Genomic DNA, 24,304 nt, shown 5'->3' on the forward strand with positions numbered 1-24,304 from the left:
AATCATATGTTTTCAGTTCTGATGTCATTCTTTTTTTTCTCTCTTTTTTTCCCCCTTTTCTTTCAGTCCACAGCCATGAGTGAACCACAGTGCTACTACAATGAAACCATTGCCTTCTTTTATAACCGAAGTGGAAAATATCTAGCCACTGAATGGAACACTGTCAGCAAGCTTGTAATGGGACTGGGGATTACCGTCTGCATCTTCATAATGCTGGCGAACCTCTTGGTTATGGTGGCTATTTATGTCAACCGCCGATTCCACTTTCCTATTTATTACTTAATGGCCAACTTAGCCGCTGCGGACTTTTTTGCAGGGCTGGCCTACTTTTACTTAATGTTCAACACAGGACCCAACACTAGAAGATTGACTGTAAGCACCTGGCTGCTTCGTCAGGGTCTCATTGACACTAGCCTGACAGCCTCTGTAGCCAATTTGTTGGCCATTGCTATTGAGCGACACATTACAGTTTTCCGAATGCAGCTACATACTCGGATGAGCAACCGGCGAGTGGTGGTCGTAATTGTTGTTATCTGGACTATGGCCATCGTCATGGGCGCCATACCAAGTGTCGGATGGAACTGTATTTGTGATATCACTCACTGCTCCAACATGGCACCACTCTATAGTGACTCCTACCTGGTCTTCTGGGCTATTTTCAACCTGGTCACTTTTGTGGTCATGGTGGTCCTATATGCTCATATCTTTGGGTACGTCCGCCAAAGGACTATGAGAATGTCCAGACACAGTTCTGGACCCCGCAGGAATCGGGACACCATGATGAGCCTCCTGAAGACTGTGGTCATTGTGCTTGGTAAGTGCTTATTTTGCCTCCACTGTTCTCCTCCCTCTGTTTCTTATCAGATGCTTTCAGTAATGCATGTCCACCTTCTGGGAAGTCGACAGCATTTGGAAGACACTAGAAGAGGTGAAGACAATAAGAACGCCCAACATTCATTACTGTGTTGGGACTATCAAGCTTAGTTATGGAAGTGGGTATCAGAGACTTGGTCACTAAGCCCTGTAACATGAAACTGATGAAAATCCAGGACCTCCAGATATAAAGTGGTCAATTTTTGCAGCAATGCAGGGTTAAAACCTGTTGTAGCAGCCTATCCTGGGCAGCATTCGCTCTTTTGCCTTTGAAGATGCCAAATGGGTGCAGCCTTTAAATAGTACAGGGAAGGCTCAGTCTTCCACTGAAGTACCTCTTGTCTCCTTTTTGCCACTCAAAAAGTGTTGTGTGTATTCAGGTGGTATTCCCATATCTGGAGAACAATGAGGGGCTACAGGCTATTGATGAAAAGATTTTGTATGTTAAGCAGGACTGCATGTACAGTTTGCTCATAATGTTTGGCACATCTGAGTATCTGCCAATTTGCTAATACAGAAAAGTAGCATGTGAGGCACTGCTGTGCTTCAGCACACTGCTCAGGAGGTGCCTAAGCTTCAAGGCTTGGAAAACAGGGAAACATGAGGCAAGTATCATGACACACTTTGAAGTCAGAAGGTTCCTGTCTTTTCGTGGGTGGCTGTATTTGTTTTTTGTCTGGGGCTCTCAGTGTCTTTATGCAAAAGCACAGGCTGGATACTGGGTGCCATTCCCTGGTTTTTTTCTTTGCAGTTTGTTCTGCTCATTGTTGCTGCAGATGACAGTGAGCTGCAGGCAGGCAGGAATGGTGCTGTTTGTCTCCTTGTCCCAATCTTTGTTCCAATCCATGAGGTCCTCCAGCACAGTACACAGGTCTCTTGGGATCCTAGTACCCCATTGCATCATGAAGTTGCCCTAGTAGTCCATAAATGCAACTCTACACTCTGCAAAGCCCAAAACTTAGCCCGAGTGCTTGCTGTGACATCCTGATTTCCATGGTTTTACACTGTGACTTGTGCTTTGTAGCAGTTACTGTCTGCACAAACACGGCAGAATAGTTGCAGAGATTTGATGTGAGTCAGTGTCAACTCATATGTTAGTTTAAGAATGTACGTTTTGCTCTCCAATCCAGTGATTAGCTTTGTAACCAGAATATGAACTGTGTAGTTGACTAACCTGTTCAGCCATTGACAAGTCATATTCCTACGTGTCCTGCTCTTCTCTTCAGGGAAAGAATCTCTATGAGTTTGCGAGGGAGGCTATAGCGGTGGGTAAAACCTCTCCTGACTGCCTGGTGGTTCAGAAATCTGTCCCTCCCCACCTCCATGATCCTCCTTGAAGAAGACAAGATGAGGATAAGAACATAAAGAAACTTTAGGTTTTGCAGTCTTCTTTTTAGGAAATAGATCCTTGCTTTCCCTCCTGAATGAATTGCTGTTCATACAGCAGTGGAGTATTTCCTGTGAGGTGAAAGACTTAAAAGGCTCAGACTTAAAAAAAAAAAAAAAAAAAAAAAAAAAAAAAGTGGGTGGGAAATAGTAAGCGCTTATACCAGAGCAGTGCAGAGTTGTAGGAATAAATAGTCACTGCATAAATAGCACATGGCAGCTAATCCCAAGCATGTATGGGACTAGAATGCAGCTGGAAGGGTAGGTAGTAACTGCACCCTCCTCTGTTCTCCTATGAGCAGAGGTCACAGGGAAGATGTACTGGCCACCCAATGTGGCCACAACAGTAGAGGTGTGCAAGGAACATAAAGTAGCCCTTTTTTTTCCATAATAAGTACCTTATTTTTTCTAGGTATTGTTCTGGAAACAGTGGAACAATTCCAGATGTTAAGTAGCATTAGCCAAACTGAAGGTGACTCGTTTAGTTGTTGATGTAGTTCAGTAATATCTGTGATTCCTCATTGGGGCTATTTGGAGTATTTTTCAGGGCTGTGGGTAGCACATATTGAAGTTTTCTTCAAAATGCAAACGGGATCTTATTTCTTGTTACTGGTGCAGTTAAATTCATTCAGTGTTGTGCACACACTCTGCTTTAGCACCTCTTCTAATCCCTCTAAAACGCCACTTACAGAGAGAGGTAATGTATTATTTTATTAAATCTATTTGAAGAAAACAAAGGCACTCCCAGGCTGTGACACTCTTCATCCTGTATTTGCATCTGCCCGTTCAGTATTATGTTGAAAAGGGTTTGTTTTTTTTTTCAGAGCAGTGTGGTTTCTTTGGTTGGAGGAGGTCGGTGATAGGACTATAGTGTAAAGAAGTAGCAACGCCTTCACCTCCCTATCACCTGTGAGACACAACTGCAAGATAAAAATGACTGGGAAACAACTGTGGCTTTTTTTTTTTTTAATAGTAAATAAAAAAAAAAAAAAATAGCCCGAAGCCAAGAAGGCATGGGCACAACCACAGAGACTTTTGGGAGGTTAAATGTTCGTACATCAGGGTGTTAAGAAGAGTGCTGGCAGAACCATGAAAAAAGTTCTTTAGTTACCATCAGCTCCTGAGTGCTGTCCTATATTACTGAATTTGCATTTCCAGTGGAGGATCCTTTTGTGGTTCTAAAGGAAAAAAGCTAAGCTTTGAAACACTGGTTAGGCGATACCTGTTTGGAGTAGATGGTGCGGTCAGCCTGTTGATCAGGCGGGTGTCCTGGTGCTCTGGCACTGCTTGTAGTCTGCTTGCAAGTCTGGCTTAAAATTTTCACAAGCAGAAGATTTAATTTCAAGTGTTGTAATTCTGAGTGCCTTCTTGCAAAGGTAGTTGATGCACAGTGATGCAAGTTTATCTGCCTCAGCTTTGCAAAAGGCAAAAGTGGGTGTCTTAGGGTGCCTGGAGCAACTTGCTGAACGCTTATCTCATGCTATTTGGCTTTTTCTGCATCAGTAAATCTCAATACCACAGAGGAAAAGACCCCGTGCCTTTCTTCATCATGCAGATCAGGGTAATACATTGCTGTTTGAGGCAGAAAGCAACTTTTTGCTGGAGGTGGAGAAGGGAAAGGAAGCGTTTCAGTTTATTCTTAAGATTGTTCTCCCTCTTCTCCTGCCCCACACCTGAGTGGGGAAGGGAGCTTGTGTGTGTCAGCCCACTTACCCAGGAGGAGGCAGTTCATTTTGGAGGAGAGGGAGGGTGCCTGGGGAACCAAGGAAAAACAGCTGGGAGTCTGAGTAAACCTATGAGCATTGGCAGAGGGAGGCAAACCAGTCCTCATCTTAGGATCTTTGTTAAAATGCTGCTCAGCCATAAGTAACCCCCTTGTGATTTGGGCAGCAATGAACTGTTCGTTTGACTTTTAAACTTCCATAAACGAGTCTTCCTGAAGTCGTCCTGCTGGCTGTACTCCCAGGCAGAGCCTCGCTGCTGCAAGCAGAAGATCGTCTTTTCCCCTGTCCCCATCCACCCTACATTTCGTGGGACAGGAGGGGGAGGGAATTAACACAAGAGCTTCTTGTTTGTTAGCTGCCTAACACTGCCTGCCCTCCTTGCGCCTTGCTGCCTTGCTCCAAGAGGAGAAGAGCCGCCCCGAAGGGGATGCAGTCCTCCCGGCAGCGATGCTGTCAGCATGTGCGGGGCGGATGCCAGCCGCCTCTGACAAGAGGGTGATTGTGTGGGGAGGGCTACGGCCGCTTGACGCGCTGACTGGAGCGGTCGGGATCTGGCACACTGCGTCATCCCACAGAGCGGGTGGGATGCTGAATCCTAGGAACAAGTCTAAAGCAGAGAACAGATTTTTTTTTTTATGCCCTTTTGTTTTTTTTTCCTTGAGTAAAATATTCGAAACAGAAGGAAGTGATTTCATAGTTGAGCCCTTTTTTCTTTTAACAAGGCTGCTTTTGAAATCTTTCGAAAGTAACAAGGAACATAAAGCTCTTTCTCTGGAGCATGCCTTTCCTTTGCGCTGGGGCTAAGGCAGGACTGATCTGTGTACCGCATATAGCCATAAAATCTGGTCTGGTTTGGCTTGTAGCTCAATGACACTTCGCCTTTCACCACCACCATGTGTTACATTTAAATGAGCAATCAAGGGAACAGAGAGAAACCTAGAAGATAGAACATCTGAAAGTTGGCATCCTCTCTTCCATCCTCCACATTTTCTTATCTTATGTTTAAGGACAAAGCTAAACTGTTTTTCTGGTGGAGGTCATAGTTAGACTCTGAATGCATTTGGCGGGCCAATAGTTAGATAATATCTAACTACTGTTTTAAGAAGCGGTGAAAGCACCAAAAAAGGATTTCAGAACTCAGGGCTGAAAAAAATAGCTTTGCTCTGGATTTCCATGGCCTGGAATAAGTCATGAAAGGCTAGGGTCTTTTAGGAGTTCTTATATACCTGCATTTCTAGATAACTACCAGCTTAGATCATTACTGTTAGAAAGTTCGCCTGTATATTCTCTGGCCTAAATGCTGACTAAACATCCATCCTTAATTTGTCAGCACTTGTTTCTACAATGTGGGTAACTCTTCCCTATGACTCCATACATGTCTTTGGGCATTCTTCTCTGTTTGGAAGTCAGACTGTAAGATTATGATACTGAGGTTTTATAACTGAATTTTAAATACTAACAGCAACAACCCTTCTTATGTGTATTTTATCCATCCTGCCAATTAGCCTTCTGTGTTGGATGAGTTCTCAGTGGTGTTTGGCTAAAATTAAGCATGCCTGTTGAGCCAAGCACCACAGCTAGCCCCCAGGACATAGGGAGAGCAAAAAATTAATTCATGATTATTTACCCTTTATGTTCCTGGGAACTAAAAAAAAAAAAAAAAAAAAAAAAGACACTTAGGCCTTTCCCGCCTCTAAGAACATCCACTTCATTTGGAGGAATGTGGTTTATTCTGTAAGATTTAGAAACTAATGTGGGCACAGATAAAAAAGGGAAGGTTCTTTTTGTATAAACTGTTTTGATTTAAAGGAGTCTCACTGTGTTTGCAGACAGTCCCTTACTTATTGTAACGAAGCAATAAATGCAAGGAAAACATCTGGAAGTTCAGTATAAACATCTGGAAGGGTAGAACTGCTCAGCAACAGCTTTTTTCCTGCCCTCTCTTTCTGCCACAGTTATGAATTGCAGGAGAGACTTATTTTTGTACTTCTGTAGCTTTTCTTTCACAACTAGGTACCAAATGGAGGTGCAAAGCAGCAAATAACTATGGTAATGCACTTGAGTGTCAACATATGCTGTAGCCAGACAGTTAAAGCACATAAAGTGCATTATTGATAACACTAACATTTCTGGGTGATTGATTGATTGATAGGCAGCATTTCAATCCAAGATCAAAAACATGAAGTTCTCTGGAGGCACATTTTTTTAAAAGATGTTTTCAATATCTACACTGTCTCTTCTGGCATGCAGTCTGCATCTTTTCCCACTTCCTTCCCTCCTGCAGAAAGAGCACTTGATTTTCAGCAGAAAATAAAAAGACTGTGAAATAGTGCTACAACCGGAATGACAGCACCTTGTGTTTTGCCAGAGGCATGTCTGTATTTCCATACCCCTCATGCAGTGTCGGGTGGTTAACTGGCACAGCCTATCTTCATCAGCCCCTAAATCGTAAGGCTTTGACCTACCTAAGCCTTATTAGCTATATTTCAGCAGTTACCAAGTAAGTGGTCCTGGGCCGAGATGAAGATGATCTTGTCTAGACAGAGCTTGGTTATGGCATCACTTGAACTTTGGCAGACCTTCCCTGCCCACAGAAAGTTATTCTCGTGGGCCAAAGCAAACATCAGCCCTGGTAGTGCAATGCAACTGATAAGAGGATCTTTTGGAGAGGCCAGGGTTTAACTCTGAGCCCTGTGACTGGAAGATGACAACTTCACCTATTCATCTCCTCCCTGGGGAGTCCTGCTGGTGTGAAGAGAGCTGAGCTCTCCAGTACCATTTTCCCCGAGATGACTGGAAATGGGGATGTTGTCTTAGCTTGGAGATGTCCTTTCGCCAGGTAGCAGTGGCCCCATTTGGAAAAGAGTAGCATCCAGTTGGTTTTTTTCCTTGACATTATTACATTTTCCTTAGAGAGCTGGACTGGGCAGTGAGATCAAGCTGGCGTTCAGATGACCATAGCACATTTCACAGCTTCTTCTCTGGAAGTGGGGGACCATGAAGCTGTAAATACCGGGTCACCCTGTGGCCAGCACAGGGGGCTCATTCAGAGTCACCAACCCTGCCTGACCCCTGCGTCACAGTAATGTCGCTTGTGTATTGATTTAGTCCTGACGGAAAAACAGGGCAATAAACTCTGGAACTGGCGCTGGCAATAGGAGTCTGAGCATCAATGACTTTCTGTTCTAGCACACAGGGTGCAGTTATGTGCAGTCCCAGTGTTTTTAGATAAGTATATTTTAAAAGTGCATAAACTGTGAATTTAACCCGCAGTCGAGTAAACTGGGAAATTGTGGCTGATGACTGTAGTCTAAATGAAGCGCTTCTCATAGAGTTTATAAGATTAATTCTTATTACCATTGTATGGAGAGGGAAGGTTTATAATAAGTGCTTTCAGAGCTGCAGTATGACAGCAATATTTTCAAGCTTTATCATCAAATATTTGCATGCAAAAGTGAAATCTTCATTAAAATTATTCTATAAGATTTTTTTTTTTTTAATAGCACACCTTGTCCTACAGGATTTTTGATGGTTTGGATTTCTTTCTCTTTTCTTAGTGGAAGTCCTTGAGAGTAGTTGTGGTTGTTCCTCGGAAGCTTCCTTGGAGGAAAATAACACATACAGTTTGGAGTGGGGGTGGCTTCCAGGGCTTGCTGTTACTACTTATAATGTATTACCTTTTTTCTTTTCCCCCCATGCATCTTAATGACTTTTTGGTATTGACTTAAAAAAGCACATTCAGCTTGCAAGTAGGTGAAGCGGAATGGAAGTCTTCATATTATTGCTTATATTTGTTAGAAGATTTTGTTGTGAAATCATTCAGATTTAATAACAAAGAATTTTCATGATGTCTGTTATCCATAACGAGTGGACTAATATTTTTATGTTCATACATGCAAATGTCCATATTCTTATTTTCTTGATAAATGTAGCTTGATTACTATATTAAACAGATGTAGCACTGTTTTATAAAAGGAAGACAACTTTTCATAAAGAACTATTAAAAATCAGTTAGTTACATTTTATCAGCAGAATGAGTTTCTGCTCTCATTTAAAATAATGGAGGCATGAAAACTTGCTAAGGATCTAAGCTGTAATCTGTATGTAATGCAGTGATTGGAGTGTGTTCTAAATTTAAGACCCTTTGGACTTGCATAGGATGTTTCTTGCTTGTTTTTTTCATGATGCTAGTAAAAGCAATACTATGTGTGCTCTTTAAAAATCTGTCTCTCTAAATCTCACTCACTGATCAATTTTATTGTCATTTATAGCCCTGCAAATGAATTCTAGTTGATCTTTTTGAATTTTGTCTAGTAGCCCCACACCAACTCTCTTCCCAGTACTGCTTGGCTGGCAAGGATATTGTAAGGAAAAAGAATAAGGAAGCACAGCATCTGGAAATTAGACTGTGGTCAGTTTGTTTGTATGATAAACTTCATAAGTAGCTTGCTTTTTCAAAACATGCCTGTGCAAGCTCTCTTTGCTGAAGCAGAAGTTATTGGTGCCTTGGATCCAGGTGGCTCTTTCTCTGAACCCGGAGCCTGGTCGGGTGTTTTGGGAGTCGTGTTCTAAATGTGTTGCTTAATTTCTTCACTGACTCTCCCAATTAAATTTATTGCATCCCCAGCTAAAGCTGATACGTCCCTGGTAACTCTCATTTCTCTACAGTATTATAGGTACCCCTGTGTAATTCATTGCTTCACCCTGGCGAACCCATTTGGAAGTTTCCCCCTTTTCCCCCCCTTCAGTTAAGAATAAGTATTATTTATTTTCATTTGGGATCCTTTTGAAACTGTGCTTGGAGGAATTTCCATCATTTCTCAAGGCAGGAATGTGGTTTTGTTTTATTTTATTTTTGAAGGGGGAAAATCCCTCTAGTAAATCCATTCCTTTACATATGATGGAAATGAGGCCTTGTTTAATAAAAGTCTTTCCCCTGACTTCCGTATAATTTATTACCTTTTCAGGGAAGAAATAAATTTAAAGGGCAAAGGCAAACTCTCTGTGTTCTTCCAAGAATGGCCAGAGAGGGATAAACCTTGAGTAGTTCTTGGTTTGTGCTCATGTTCAGCTTTTGATTTAAAAAAAAAAAAAAAAATAAAAAAATTGCTTGCATAGGTTGTCTCTTGTTTCCAAAAAGCTTCTAAAAATGCATGGCAATGGCAAAAGTAGATATTCTTCTCAACAAGGCCAAGGAAATTGATTTTTATTTTTCTTTATGAATAATAGGATTTGTAAATCACACCCTTACCCCCAAGCAATAGAATCCAACATTTTCTGTCAAATCCAGGTGAAATAACAAAGTGCTGGCTAAGAAGTGAAATTCACTTAGTGAAAATCCACACTAAACCAAAATTAATTAGTACCATATCTCACTCTGCTGTCTGATTCCACGTAGCAGTGCTACATCCATGAGTCAGTACTCATCAACCTGGGCTTCTCCAAAATAGTGGAGATGCGGGCATGTTGTGGAGCATTTAATCTAACCTAGAGGTCCTGGTAAACTCTAAGAAAAGCTGAAGGCCCAGGGCAGAAATTGTTACCAAGGAAAAAATTTGAAAATCAGCATATGCAGGAAGACTTACATGTAAAATGTCAGCACATGACCAAGACCTACTGATTTTGGGCTTTTTGAGCTGAATTTTTTGGAACTGAAGACAGGAATCCGTCCTTTAGAAGAGGCAACAAGAACACTTTTACAAAATGGCTGCTTGCAAGATAACATTTTTGTCCTCTAGAGAGCACATAGTTGCACAGGGAGTTTGGTTCTAAATGTTTTGCTTAATTTCTAGCTGACTCTCTGGGATAAATTTCTTGCAACCTCGGCTAAAACTGATACATCCTTGGTAACTGTTAAAGTAAAACATTTGCATTCTGGAAGATCGGGGGTAATGTCCGTGTCCAGCCACTGGCTTGTGTTTTCATCTTTGAGATACCATTTGTCCTTCCTGTGTTTCAGCGAGAACAACTCAAATGTTAAGACAAACTTACAGCTAGACCTCAGCTTGAGAAACTATGTGAACAAAAATGCCAGCTGTTAACTTGTTGCATTGCAAATCTGCATTCAATGAGGCATTGAACAATCATTTGTTTCCACCAGTGGAAAACATTGAGAACAAGAGACCGTTTTGTGGGAGAGGAGAAGTGGTGCCCCTTCTTGTGCATTGCTTCATTGCACATGAGCAGTGTGAGTAAGTATTCAGACTTGCCTGTTTTTCTGGGGTAATCCGTAAAAGCAGAAGAATAGAATTTTAAACCCCAAATTATTGTTGCCTTTATAGTTTCAATAAAACTATGGCTCTTAAAATCAAAACACAAAGTTATTGCCAGTGGAAAAGCTTGCTGAGACATTTGAGGTACAGCAGCCAGTCAGTGCAGTGGGAAATGGTCGGCAGTGAGTGACAGCCTTCAGAAAACAGCCTTCAGAAAACAGCCTTTGTGCCTCCCTCCTTCTAGTCTCAGCATGAAAAACATGTTCAAGGAGAAGACTTAGTTTGTGCATTTTTTTAATAAAGGTATTTTGAACCTGAATGTGAATTACACGTTTGATGCCCTGCTTTAAAGCTGAAAGCAACAACAGCAACAGAAAATCCGCATGCTTTCTGCAGTTCTCATTCAGGAAACTTTCGTGCCACCCTTCCACTTTGTTCAGCCTAAAAAAGTCTCTGAACTTCATTTTCCTTGTATCCACATTGAGAAACACTGCTATTACATTCAGGTATGCTTCTTGTGTATGTGGCAGGTCCCACTGGTGGACACATAACCTTTCCCATCAGTACCTGGAGAGCAGGTCAAAAGTCTCAGAGCTTGTATGGAAGGTCATGAGACTTCAGAAGCTATGATATCATTTGTTAAGTCTGCAGCATTTCTTTTCCATGCTCAAGTGTTGTCCATCAGTCTGTGCTGCTTAATGAAGTACTGGAGCAAGGGGTACTACTATAAGTGAAAATACTTGGTTTCCAGTCCACCAGCAAACAGGAGGTATTTAAATGCCCAGGGATGAGTACTTTGAAGTTTGTGGGCAGGGTGACCTTAAGTTCTGCATCTGGAGAAGTGAGAACTTAGTCTGTAAAACTGTCCCAGACATACCTGCCTCAGGGCTGGCTGGCTGCTGCTGTGGGCTGATGTTAGGAGAGCAGCCTCTGTGTGTTGCAGGTTGAAACAGTAATTCCTTAATGTTCCTGCTAAAAGCCTGTGTGTGGGTTTTTGGTTTTTGTTTTTTGGGGTTTTTTTTTTTTTAAAGGTTCAGATAAGTTTGAGGGGAGTGAGAGAGGGCAATTCTTTTGCACTTCTTTGTGTTGGAGTAAGAGCTATCTCCTTGGGTCTTTCTGCTTTAACAAAGTACTTGGTATCTTGAGTACGAATTTGCTAATATAACCATAGATATGCAAGGACAGTTAAGAATTTTGAAATCTCTTCCTTCATAAAAGAAGTCATCATCTGCTGAAGAAGAGGGAGGGAATTTAGCTGTTACAAGCAGGAAAAGCTGCCAAGCTCCTGCATTTATCTTCTTTTCATGGCAATTGTTTCCTCTGACCCTGGACTCAGTACCTTCCTTGTTCTCCTAAAAGCAGTTTTGGGAGCTGTTTCCCATCTTCTGATATTGATGTAACCTTAGAAAGAACTTGTTCTGACATATGGCACTGATAGTTCCTGTCTCCCTTTGTTTGAAGTTGCTTTTAAGTGCCCACTTTTTACTTTTCTAGAAATACAAGGAGTAATGTAGAGATGAATTTTGCAAGCAGAAGCTGTGTATGTAGAAAGAAAGCAAGCTGTGTAAATCTATTGCATATTTGTAGAATGGTTCCCACTTTCTTCCGTTAAACAAACTAAAATTGAAAACTGTAGTTCATACAAGGAAAAGTGAAGGAAGTTTTTAAAAATGGGTTTAGATATGTAACTGGATTTCCTTGATGATGTGTTGGATTTTTTTAAAGTTGGTTATCTTCATTAATTATCAAAATAAACATATTTAATGACATATTTTCTACCATAACTGCATCCTGCTTATATAAGAGAAAAGGGTGCCGTGGAAACTGTGACCACTCTTCCCAACTTGGAGCGGTTGTACTGACACCCCAAAACAGGCCGGGGTACCACGCCAGGGACCTGGCATCGCCTGCTGGTGTCCCATGTGACATGCTGCCACTCACAGCCTGCCTGCTTCGGTGCTGATGCTATTGCATATCACAGAATCATAGAATCGTTAAGGTTGGAAAAGACCCTTAAGATCATCGAGTCCAACCGTTAACCTAGCACTGCCAAGTCCACCACTAAACCATGTCCTCGAGCACCACATCTACCCGTCTTTTAAATACCTCCAGGGATGGGGACTCAATCACTTCCCTGGGCAGCCTGTTCCAATGCCTGACTACCCTTTCGGTTAAAGAACTTTTTCTAATATCCAAACTAAACTTCCCCTGGTGCAGCTTGAGGCCGTTTCCTCTCATCCTATCACTTGTATATATGCATTTCAGTTAGCTCCCATGAATTGGGAGGAAAAACTTCTACATAATTACAAATATAAAAAGTTCATTTCAAACCTTGAATATATGAGGAGTAGGCTGGTTTTTTTATTTATCTCTTCAGCTGGCATGCAGAGTAAGAAGTGAAGAGTCTGGTGAATAACAGTATTAAAAATTCAATCATGATATGCTTGTTAATTAGCAGCTGGTGCTACAAGGTCTACTTCTGATAAAGGCGGGTTACAATTAAAAATTTACTAACATAGCCATGAGTTTGGGTATGTACTTTAAGCAGTGAGGCGTCTACCTTCAGGTTACAACCGTTTAATGGGGAAATATATATTTCTTTCAATACATAGTAAGAAACTGTCAACTTTTAAGTGATGAGTAAAACAGCCCCTTGCTTTCAGGCAAAGGGGCTACAAAGAGTCACTTAACTCCAGACTGTGAAGAGCCTCATGGATGGGGAAAGGCACAGGCTGAGAAAGTAAAGTCATGTCTTCTCTGCAAATAGAAATGCAAAACAACTCCCGTCTGCTTGTACCACACTGTAGAAAGGAGGTAGGAATGATGTGTGGGTGTTTCTAACCCCTGCTAGCCACAGGTCAAAACAGAAATTTGTGACAGAAAAACTGTTTGTCTGGAGCTGGCAGACCTGCAAAGCGTGTTTGATGTTCAAAGTCATGTCAGTAGAGCACGCCATCATGTTCTGGTTCCTCCTCTGGAGGTGAACAGTGAAATGGAGTTCAGTGCTGACCAGCTCATTTTCCAGGAGATGCCTTGCCTTTGCCCTGCATGTGCAGAAGGAAAAAAAAAAGTTTAAGGATTGCACGGAAGCCAAAGAATATGAAGGCCAGGATTGCCCTTCCACCCTATAAAAAGTAGTGTATTTTTAGTTTCTAGTGGGTGATTTCTGAAGTAATGTCAGTGCAGAGAGACATTTGGCTCTTCAATTTCTGAATCAAAAGCCTGTGCTCCGTCTGGGTTTCCTACTGATGTTATCCAGTCTCCCCTCCCCAGCAGCTCTCTGCTTTACATGTTGCTGCGCAGAAAAGCAACTGCTATGTATTTCTTGGAGTTCTCATTTGAACTACCTTTTGAGTTTCCAAACACATATTAACAGTTTGCAGCTTCAAAACTTTGCCCTTCCGCCTCCTGGGAGGAGTGGTGGAGTGTGTCTGAGGAGACCACAAGCTATTCTTCTATCCTTAAGGCAAGAGGTGAACATAGTAGCTTGTGATCTTGCTGACATCCTCAGGATTTCAGTCTCATCCTCCATGTGAGACTGAGAAATTTCTATCTTCTCTTCTACCTGTGAAGGAGATGGAGAGGTCATAATCTCCATTTAAATAGTCCAGAGTTAAGCCTCTCTTTTTGTACGTACTGCTTCACTTCAAGCATATGGTTTGTCAGCTGGATATGGAGGGTTTTTATATAATTTCAAAATAGCAAAAGGCTTGCTTGGTCAGCTACTCTTCTGCTGTAGGCTCTCAAGCATGTGCCGTAGTAAGCCACAATCTCCATTTGGTAACTGCACTAGCCGCAAATGAAACTTTTCAGTTACTTCAGTTGCAGATGTGAGTGTTAAAAACAGAAGTTTGCATTGAGATGGATGTACCTTTCAGGGACATGAAAGATACTTTTTGAAGAAGGTCTTCAACCAGACTTGCCAGAAATCACCTGAAATGTAGGTTGTGCTGCTAGAAGCCACACAGATGCTGGGGGTTACTGAAAGGGTTTCCCATCTTAATGTGCAGGATGGATGTGATGGGTGGTGCACAAGCTTTAAAGACTTTAAAAAAAAAAACAAACAAAAAAACCAAAACAAAACAAAACAAAACAAAATTAAAAAAAAAAACAAAATAAAAAAATAAAAAAAAAAACTATAACGTTGACAGTAACAGGAAGGACTTATATTCAGACAAGATGAATAAGTAAATTGGTTGAATTTTAATTTGTGTTGTATTTTGTTTTAGAGGTTGACTACCCATAAGGTTAATTTGAAGCATGCAGTTGCAAACTGTTTACTTTTTTTTCCCCCTGTATGCTGGTTCATACCAAGCAGCATTTGGGAAACTGAAGAATCATTTCCCAAGAAAATGTGCTGACTAAAATTCTTGTTCTGAAGCCAACGAGTCAGTAACTCATATTAGAGAAAAGGAGACAACTCTCAGGTGAGAGTGGAAGAGATGCAGTACCTTGGTCACTGAAGCTGATAAAGTGTTTACGTTGTAAAATACAGAAGAAATTAGCATTTCTGACAATGCTTGGCATAGTTCCTGGAACTTGTTTGAGTGCTCCATGAAGATTTAGGAATTTATTTCAACAAAGCATCTTTTGGAAGTATCTTTTGTATTATACAGTAGTGGAATGTATTCATTGTTCCTTAAAGAGATCACAATTTTCTTTTTATTACTATTTCAGTATATGTGCTTGTTATGTAACGCAGCAAAATGGAAAATGAATCAAATTGGCTTTTCGCTTGCTCTGCTTTTGTTCTGGTGCCAGAATATAGGGTGATCTGCAGGATTTAACTCTGAAGGCATGAAGATATGGGGGTTTCTTCCTTTTTCTTTCTCAGGCAAACTACAGGCTTAATGAGATCTCTGTTGAAAAAGCTTGTCAGCCCCAGGTGAGGAGAGAAGATGCAGACTCCTCAAGAGAGCTGTGAATCCAGCAGCGGCTCTGGTCCCTCCTCCCTAGGTTTCAGCAGGGGCTTCCGCCCGCACTGTTCCCATCCCCAGGGAGGGTGATCGCCTCCACACCACAGGGACAGGGGGTGCACGAAACGGCCACCTGCAAACACTCCCTCTCCTGCTCGGCCCCTTGGTATTGTTCTGCATGCCCCTGTTGTGCACTTTTGCATTTTGCAGCCCATTTCCCAGAAAGCCCTTGCCCCGGGTACAAGCAGTGTTCACGGATGTAGGTATAGGGGTGCTGGGTGCTGAGGGATCATCACTTGCTGCTTGCTTGCTTGTTTCAGGGGTTTTTTGGTTTTGCTGAAATCTCCTGTTTCATACTCTGCAGCCCATCTGCAAGTTGCTTACATTCAGAAGAAATTCTGAATTCCCTAGAAACTTTGAGTTGCTAAGAATTAAAAATAAATAAATAAAAAAATAAAAATCCCCCATTAATTTTGGATATGGAACTTTAAATTTTTTCCCTTGCAAGGTTTAGAAAATAGTACAATTAAATATTCACCACTGAGCCCTGTTGTTGATTTATCTCTCTGACTGAAGGAGAGAACTACTTCAGTGGGAGGAGCATTGAGTACCTTGCCTGCAGAGCTGGGTAGGCAGGCATTTGCTTCCCAACTTCCCTGGCTGGGCAGGTCCAAGGGAGTGGGGCACAGGGGTGCGACAGAGTCCGCTGCCATTGGCCACTGGCCAGCAAAGGTCATTCTACTGGTGCTGCTGAGGTTTTGGGGTTTTTGGGGGTTTCTTGCCTCAAGTAGTCCCCTCCAGGTCCAGTGGAGCCCACAGACACTGAGCAGGGCTGGGCCAGTCCTTCTGGACAGCAGTGGTTAGAGGTGCAGAGGATACATTATTTTCCAGGCTCTCCAAAATTTTGCTCATTCCAGGCAGACTATAACCCGTCCTCAGTGCTGTGGGAAACTGGACACCAAAAAGTTACTTTTTTTCAAATTATTTTATTCTATTTTAACCTGGTTGCCACATACTTCCAGCTCCTAAGCTCAGGACCTGACTGAGCATCAGTAATTGAAAAAGTAGATTGCACAGAGATAAAGTCTGGTCAAGACTTGATGCAGAAAGAAATTGTGCCTGTTTGAGTATTTCCCTTCGGGAGGGATGTTCAGCCACAGATGTAGTAATTTTCCAGGATACAGTGCATATGACAGTCCCTCAAATTTCTAACATCTCCTTCGCCATTTAAAACGAATGGAGAGAGCTGGATCCAGAGTTGGCTGAAGCACAAGTTCTGCATTTGGCTGTGTTAACACTAGGATTTTAGTGTGAATGTTGGTGGGATCTTAGCAGGGACATGAACCAGATTTTAAAACCTGGCCTTGACCTTAAAAAATGGTGATGAAATGTATTGAGACTCTGCGTGTGATCCATTCATAAGCTTTGTACCTTATGCACTTCACTTTGAAACAATATACTTTTCTCCAACAAGTTTTAAGAGTGGTCTCCTGCGTCCACAGGCTGACTATCAAGAGTTACCCTTGACTCATACAGTAGAGGGAGTCTTGCAAAGTGTCGGTTACGGGATGTCTCCACTGCATGTTGCACTGTTGAGTGCAGATCTCCCAAAAAATAACAAAAATGACTAAAGAAAATATTATACTTGCCAGATATTTTATTGGAGAAGCTTTGACATCCTTCTTTCCATTTGAAGTTTAAGTTCACTGCCTCTTTTTGCTGCTGTTGCTTTCCAACAGGAAAGAGAAACGTCTGCTGGATGCAGCAATTTCATTGAGCATCTCTTCAGATGTATGTAAGAAAGCAGAAACCACAACAAACAAAAAAGTCAGCACAAGCAGGCAGCTTCTGATACTGTTTTAAAGAGTTACCTTTTTTGTTTTAAGAAAGTAGTCTTAGTAGAGTGCATAGAAAAGGCACTAGTGTCCTGATATAATTGCCTGTAAAGCTGCACATATGCAATTTTTCAGGCAGTATTTTGCAACAGAGTGATACGGTGGAGTTCTGTGTGTGCTGAAATCTGCAATAATAAGAGATGTATGTCGCCACATCTTGAAACCGTCTCCTCCACTTCCGTGACATGGACTGACCACTTTAAAAAAAAAAAAAAAAAGGGCCACATGCTTGGAAGCTTGGAAGTATATTTTCTTTGTTTAAACACCTCTATCTTTCATGGCCCAGGAAAATAAAACGTAAAGTTCTTGGAAAAGACAGGCACATTGCCAGCATTTTAAAGAGCTGTGAGAGAAGAGTTGCTAGGGTAGCGATAGGTTTGGAAACTTCCTGAACCAGCATGACAGATACCAGTAACAGAAACATCTGGAAATATTTAATTATTTGGTAGCTCACTTCACATATGAATTGTTCTTTTATTTAGATAGAGAGGACTTGTATTAAATTAATTTCATCATTTGAGATTAAAGGGCCCGTATGCATATTGCCATTTGTACCCTCAATGTGGGCTTTTTTCAGGGGATCCCTCATTGCTGTGACCACAGCTGCCCTCTTTGTGGCAGTGTCCGTTCTGGCTCCAGGACTTGCTCAGAGTTTATGAGCGCTCAAGAGCTGATAAACGTGCCTTTGGTCTGCACGTGATGCATTGGCAGGAACTGCCTCCGTTTGTGTCCTGTGCCTGAGTTATTACAAATGCTTGAGAAAAAAATGCATTGGCGTAGGTGGGTCTGCACTGGGAAGATGAGCCCTCAAATTCTGGTCATAGCAGATGCCTCTGAAAAGCCACACAGTGCTAAATGAGCCAGCAAGAGACATCAGTACCGTTCCTTAATTCGCACTCCTTTCCTTCTCCCTGTTTAGCGTGTTGCAGATTGTTTTAAGTATGAATGTTCCCAGAAAAATTACCTAAGAATTGTGGCAAGGAAGGGTTTAGTCAGCAAGTTTGTGCTGCTGGTTATTCCACACAGGAAGGAGACAGCTCATACTCTTGTGATGCCGGCTTAATGGGATAACTTTCTGTAGTGTCACGAAATTCAGAAAGCGCAGCTAAGGAGAAGGATGGAGAGGTGGCAGGTCATGTATGGCCCTCTTGTGCTGTAAACAACTTTTAGGGTTGTTTCTTTTCATGTGATTTACACATGTCTCAATAGAACATTTCTGGGGAAAAGATGAAGTTTTAAGTTGCATCTGTAAATGCTTACGTGTGTCTGTTGCAGTGATGTGCAGTGCTTTTACAGGCACTGGTATACTTTCCTCTGCCTTTCTTTTTCCCTGTGCTTATTGTACTGTATGTGGTCATCTTGCTGCTTATCTCAAGGCCTCCTGACAGCGTGTACTGCATTTTGTGGACAAACTTATTTCCTTGCTTTTTGATGTGTTTACTCTTGCCTGCACCCTGCATCATCCATTGTGAATGACTGAATTTTCCACTCAAAATGCTTGCATTGCAGCAACAGTCAAGCTCAGACCTGCTGCTAGCAGCAGTGTTTGATGGCCACGACTGAACCCTGGGACATCTCTGCATTCAACCCTCTCCCATCAACCCTGAAATCCTGCCCAAAGTGATCCTGATGAATACAGGTATTATTCTGTGATGCAGAATAAGGAGGAGATGAGGAACATTGAGGCTGTGGATCTGTTACAGGCACCTTTTTTTCCTTCTTTCCTTCTTTTATTGTCTTTTATAAATGTAATGTATAGCCAATTACAGAGCATCGATGCCAGTGGACAGTCACAGCTTGGTGACTTGCTTCCATGGCCAGTTCGGAGAAAAATCAAGAGCCAGAACTGTCTGAGAGAGAGTGACACTGTTTATGACTTGCTGGGGCAAAACTCTCCTGGTTTTGGGAGGGTAAGCGGGGTCCAGCGGTGCTCCTGCGCCTCCCCGTTCTCTCTCATTCCCTTCTCCAGGCATGCACAGCTCGGGTTTTGCAAAGCCCCCGTGGTTTGGGCACTGATGCAGGCTTCTCCGGCTGTGGGTCAGGCAGGAGGAGAGCAAACTCCACACATACGCTGTGTCAATAAGGGAGGAGGACAGCTGAATCGCAACTAGGAACGACATCTTGTGCACTGGAGCACAGAGGTTGCCAACTCAAGTGACTCAGGATCCCAACGCTGCAGTCTTTGCAAAGCACTCAGCCAGCTTCAAACATAAGATCAGCCAAACACTGATAAAATTAGCAGGGAGTGAAGACTCTGTCCTGCCCAGACCACGTTACCTGCCCTGCACCTTTGTTGAGCGTCATTACATATGCCAACGCCGCATCCTTAAAAGCGCTAGAGCAGGTGAAACTTGAATGTGCCTTCCCAGATAAATACTGTTTAAGGCAGGAGTGTAGTGAATGATAAATATGAGCAGTGAGTGTTTTCAGAAAAATATGTGCTGGAAATACTGTGGAATCATCAAACTGGCAGTAGGTCAGTCTGGAAAAACCTGCCTGGTTGTTACCCAGTTCAGATGGCAGGACAGCAGAGAGAGAGCACTGGTGCCAGTAAAAGCATTTGTAGCATCACCAGGAGAATAAGGAAGCTGAATGCTGATTAATTTTGGAGGAGGAACAAGTGGACTAATCGCATGTTGCTTGCCTTTCCAAGAAGGTACCAGAGACAGAAAGTCTGTGCTTGTCTCCTCTCATAGGTTGCAGAACAGCTAGTAAGAACCCCGCAGATCTAAAGCTTGTTGTGCTGGTTGGTTTGGCTCTCTATTATTTGAGACACAGCTGTTATCAATCCCTAGGCTACAAAGTCTGGCTGTTAAAGACAAGCAGCTAGAAGCATGGGCTTTTCCTGCAGTACTGAAATGGCTTTTCCTCCTTGCTGCATTCATCCCTAATTTTGCTAGCCTGGCTTTGTTACGGCCACTGCTCTGAGCTCTGCAGAAAAACAGTGAGAAGCCAGCCAGTACCACCAGGAGCTTTAAATGAAATCCAGCAAAGGCTGATCTGAGTTTGCATCAGGTCTCCTCCTTTATGCACCTCCTGTAACATGCTGCTTCTCCTGTGTTGGAGTTTACCTCAATGTTGCCTCAATATTCCTTTCATTGTTAAAACGTTTTAAAAGAAAATGAGGTCAGTTCTGATTGGGTTCCTTCAGTGTGTTGCTGAATAGTTAGGGGTTTTTACTCTTTTTCTGAAGAAGAAAAAAAGCTGTGTATTTCATTTAGAGCTGCAGAGGTACTTCTTGGAAGCAATTACTTTGCTGAGTAAAAGGATTTTGCAAGCGGTTTGCTTACAATGTACTAATTGCTTTCTGGCCTTTTTTTTTTTTTTTAAACCCAAAAATTCCTCAGTGGAAGGCCTTATGCCTCAAAGGTCTCAGTTTATCTCATGCAGCTTCCCGTTTACTTTAGGTGCAAGCCCGCAAATATCTGCTGAAAAAACAACTGCAAAAATCTTGTGAATTCATATATCAGCATGTCTGTCCCAAAATAATCTGACTTAAAATACTGTGAGCAGTGCTGACTTACAACATCTGAATGATCCTGCAGGCACTGTTTTGGGTGTGTGCTGGAGGAGGAGTACTCAGTGCAGGTACTTTAATTAGCCGGCATTGCAATAAAACATATTTCCTGTGTCCCCAGGTTCCACCTCCTGGGCATGTGCTGGCACCATTGAGTGATGCCAGTGGGCACAGCCTGTGTGCTTGGTACTGTAGGTTTTTTTAACATGGAGCAATTTAGAAGCTGGCAGCAGGAATTTGAGGAGGTGTCTTTTTTAATCATCATGGCCCTGTTTCACCCCTTGTGCTAGTCCATCACTTTGCTGCCTCCTTAGCCCCATAGGTGAGCTGCAGACCTGTGCAGCTGCTGAAGGTAATCCAGCTGGAAATTGCCTTTACGGTTTGGTAGCAGTCTTCGTCCTTCAGTTCCTCTTTCATCAGCGAACAACAGCTGGTGTTATGCTAGTTAGGTTTTCTATTTTGCAACCTGCATCCATGATCACAGCCCTGCATTGTTTAAAGCAGAAGGATACAATACAGTCGATGGCCTCGATGTGCTAAGACCTTCTTTTGAGGACTGATAACCTTACAGAAACTTCTTCTGGTTTTCCACAGAGATAGTGTGGAGGAGATTTTTGTTTTTCTTTTAGAGGCCTGCTTTCAACACAGCTGTACCATGCTGCAACTGTTTTTACGACTTCTGGAAGTCAATGGAGTTACAATTTCTTTGACAGCTGGCTCCCTGCTTGTATCCTGTCCCCTTTCTTTCAGACAGCTTAACCCTGCATCTAGAACCTGTTCCCATGGAGTGATCAAAGCAGTGTGCCATGCAGATGTAGACAGTGGTCATACCGTGCAGGATCAATCGGAGGGGATTAGACGGATCTAAGGGCCATTCAGAGCATGCAGAACAAATTAGGCCTGCTTTTTGGATGGCACTGCTTTGTCATTCTCTGCATGCAGTCTCAGGCTTTCCAAGTGTGAAGCACATGCTTTCACAGGTATCTTCTGCCTCTGGCAGCCATTGGTGTGGCCTGCACTGCATGTAGCTGATCTGCCACATCTGATCAAGTTGTTACTAGTGGATATTTTAAAAAGTAAAGTATTGCCCTGCTGTACATAGTGGTGATGTAAATTATTACCAGACCAGCTCGGTCTGCATCGTATAGAATTGTTTAAAATGTCTTTTGTACTTTGAAAACTTCTGGACAGTTTTGTTTTCAACTACCAAAGATTTTACATAGAATGGCATTTAAATCCCTTATCCCTCGAGGACTGAAGTCCCTGGCAAGCAGGGAGTGCTAAAAGGGAAGAATTTTCAAGTGCTTGCCCTGCAGAAGCAGCACGCTCCCTGGCAGGTCCATGGGGAGTGCTTGCATGAGCACAGCCACGAGCTCTGCCCTCGCAGCAGCTTGCCTTCTCTGCGTCACTGTGAGAGACAAGCTGGCTTTGCCCTTCGTCTGAACACAGGTGACAGTAGAAAATAATTACTGTCATCTTTGGCAGTCTCATTAGAGAGGCCAAGAGTTCAGTGGGAACAGAGATGGCTTTTTCATGCCCAGCAGCAGAAGACCCAGGACAAAGCCAAGCTGCAGTCGAGGCATGCTACGGAGAAAGCAGCAATGTTAACGCCTCTTCCTTCCTTGCTTGGTAGATAGGGGCTGGATTTCAATGACTTTTGTCTGGCACTTCTCATGAACACCCCTGAAAGAGATGAAGGTGGCTGGGAATCAGCCCAGTTTTGGCATTGAAAGTATTTCAGTATTCTGCTGCAATACAATTGCTCTTTCATGAGTAGGTGGGAGTAAGTGAACTGAAAGAGAAGACTTAGTGCCTTTTTTTTTCCCCTCCATTATTATTGTTCCTTTTTATCATAGCCAAAATCTACCATCTTTTATGGGGACACTGGAGCAAACTGTGTGCCAGAGGTCAAAGGAGCCATCCTCAGAAACTTGCAGATTGAGCAACCTTCAAAATAGTATGATAGCACTCTTTTTTGTGGTTTCAGAGGCTATTTATATAGAAATCTTTAAGCCACAGTGACGCAGGAAGTGGTGCTAACACAGTAGCTGAAAGGGAAGCGCTATTCTTGGACCCTTTTAGGTGCCATACTTTGCTTAGCAGGGGTTAAATTTAGAATGGGACAGCAGGCTGCCAAAGGTAGAGTGCTATTCCTGAAGACCAACTGAAACACCAGGGTCAGTTCAGTGTGCCGAATCAAACTCATCACTCATAAATGCACAAAATGTGGGGAAACTCAGTCCTAGTGAGAGGATGCATCACTCATCTAACCCAGAAGCTGTTCTAATGGCTAACGCTTTAAGTGGATGAGACTGGGGTTCCCTCATTTGTAGTGATGAGGGTGTCTAATGCATTATGAATTTTTCCCTTGGTTTGTTTTTTGCCTGCTTGTCATGACCTAATGCCATAAAACAGAACTGTGCAAAGCATCAGTCCCCCAATAGCTGTGTTCCCAGGGTTTTCCACAGCTGTGTACCGGGGAGAGAAAGGGATAGGTGAAGACACACCTTCTTATCCCCAGTGTAGTGCATGGCTTGGCAACGTGACTCCTGAAGCTATGAGTTGAAATACAGGCTAAATTTCATCAATGCTGCCTTCTGTGTTTGCCTGAAGACTTTAAATCGATAAATTTCTGTAATGGTAAATACAAAGGAAATCACAGAGAAGCTGCCACTGAAATCCAGATATTTACCATTAGCAATGAAACATTTCCAGACTTGTTCACTATATTTCCCCTTTTAAGTATGGGAAATACTGTCATTACCGGAGTAAAATTATATGCTGCAGGACGGTAAACACCCTTCTGACGGGGAAAAAATTACATACTGTACACTGTTGCAGTGCTTCTTTCTGCATGGTAGTATTTTTAATGAATCCAGAGACTGGCTTCATAGAAGCTGATAAAATACTAATCTTTCAGTCTCCCAGACACCTAAGACATAAGTTACAGTATAATGGCATCTTGTCCAGACAAGGAAATGTTAGATGTTCCAAGGGAATTCAGAGGCATCTGTGAGAACCAAGAGGTAGCTGTATCCCATTAAACCATGTCTCATTTTCAGTGTAGAAATATAGACCAAAAGCTGTATATTCTGCCCAAGTTAACAGCCTCATCTAGACAGGTTTAAACGAGTACATATAGAATTAAGTCCTAAAACACAGAATTTATCCATCTGATAAGCTGTCAGTATATACTTAACACAAGGAAAATTTGGGTGGTTCTTCACTCAGTGCTTCTCTTGTGAAGTGCAGTGCCATGTCTGTCTGCTATCATGAGGCTTTATCTCCCTCTGTTTTATCATTGCTATTTGTAGACACCTCGCTGGTTGTCTGATAGCCCGAGCAATGTCTGTACGGCCTTGACACTGCTTGGGTGGTGAGGTGTACAACTGACTGTAGCGCCGTTGCTCATGTACACTTTGTCCAAGGCTGCTTCTGCTTAAGGCAGTATTTTGATTTGTTAACATTCAGATGGGGAGTAGAAGGTCTTTTTGGTGAGGAGGCTATCCTAACATATCCAAAAGACAGACTGATTTTCCAGGAAGATTTATTCCGGAGTGACGTCCCTTTAACCAAAAGGGCTTTTCCCCTGTTGTCCACTTCACTCCAGAGCTCATGCTCTTTGTTTTCCCAGAGGAGCACAACTGTCACAGTGGATTCTGCTTCTTAAAACTGTTTTGTGTAACTGGACTTAATGCAGTTGCCTCGAGGGGTGTCTACCACAGCTTAACCAGCTAACTCTAATCAGATAAATTGCAGTATGGCTATATAAAAATAAAAG

General features: G+C 42.5%; 1 protein-coding gene across 1 annotated transcript in view; it reads left to right on the forward strand.

Annotated features, from left to right (window-relative positions):
• Positions 1-24,304, forward strand: part of LPAR1 (lysophosphatidic acid receptor 1) — a gene marked incomplete at both ends in the record, with an annotated part of 47,303 nt that overhangs the window by 11,921 nt on the left and 11,078 nt on the right. Inside the window, one exon of the mRNA XM_082336626.1 lies at positions 67-814. Coding sequence (XP_082192752.1) covers positions 67-814 — 748 coding nt within the window. The remainder of the gene's footprint in view (positions 1-66; positions 815-24,304) is intronic.

This window comes from Platalea leucorodia, assembly GCF_965183815.1.
Source record: "Platalea leucorodia genome assembly, chromosome: Z".
Classification (NCBI taxonomy): domain Eukaryota; kingdom Metazoa; phylum Chordata; class Aves; order Pelecaniformes; family Threskiornithidae; genus Platalea; species Platalea leucorodia.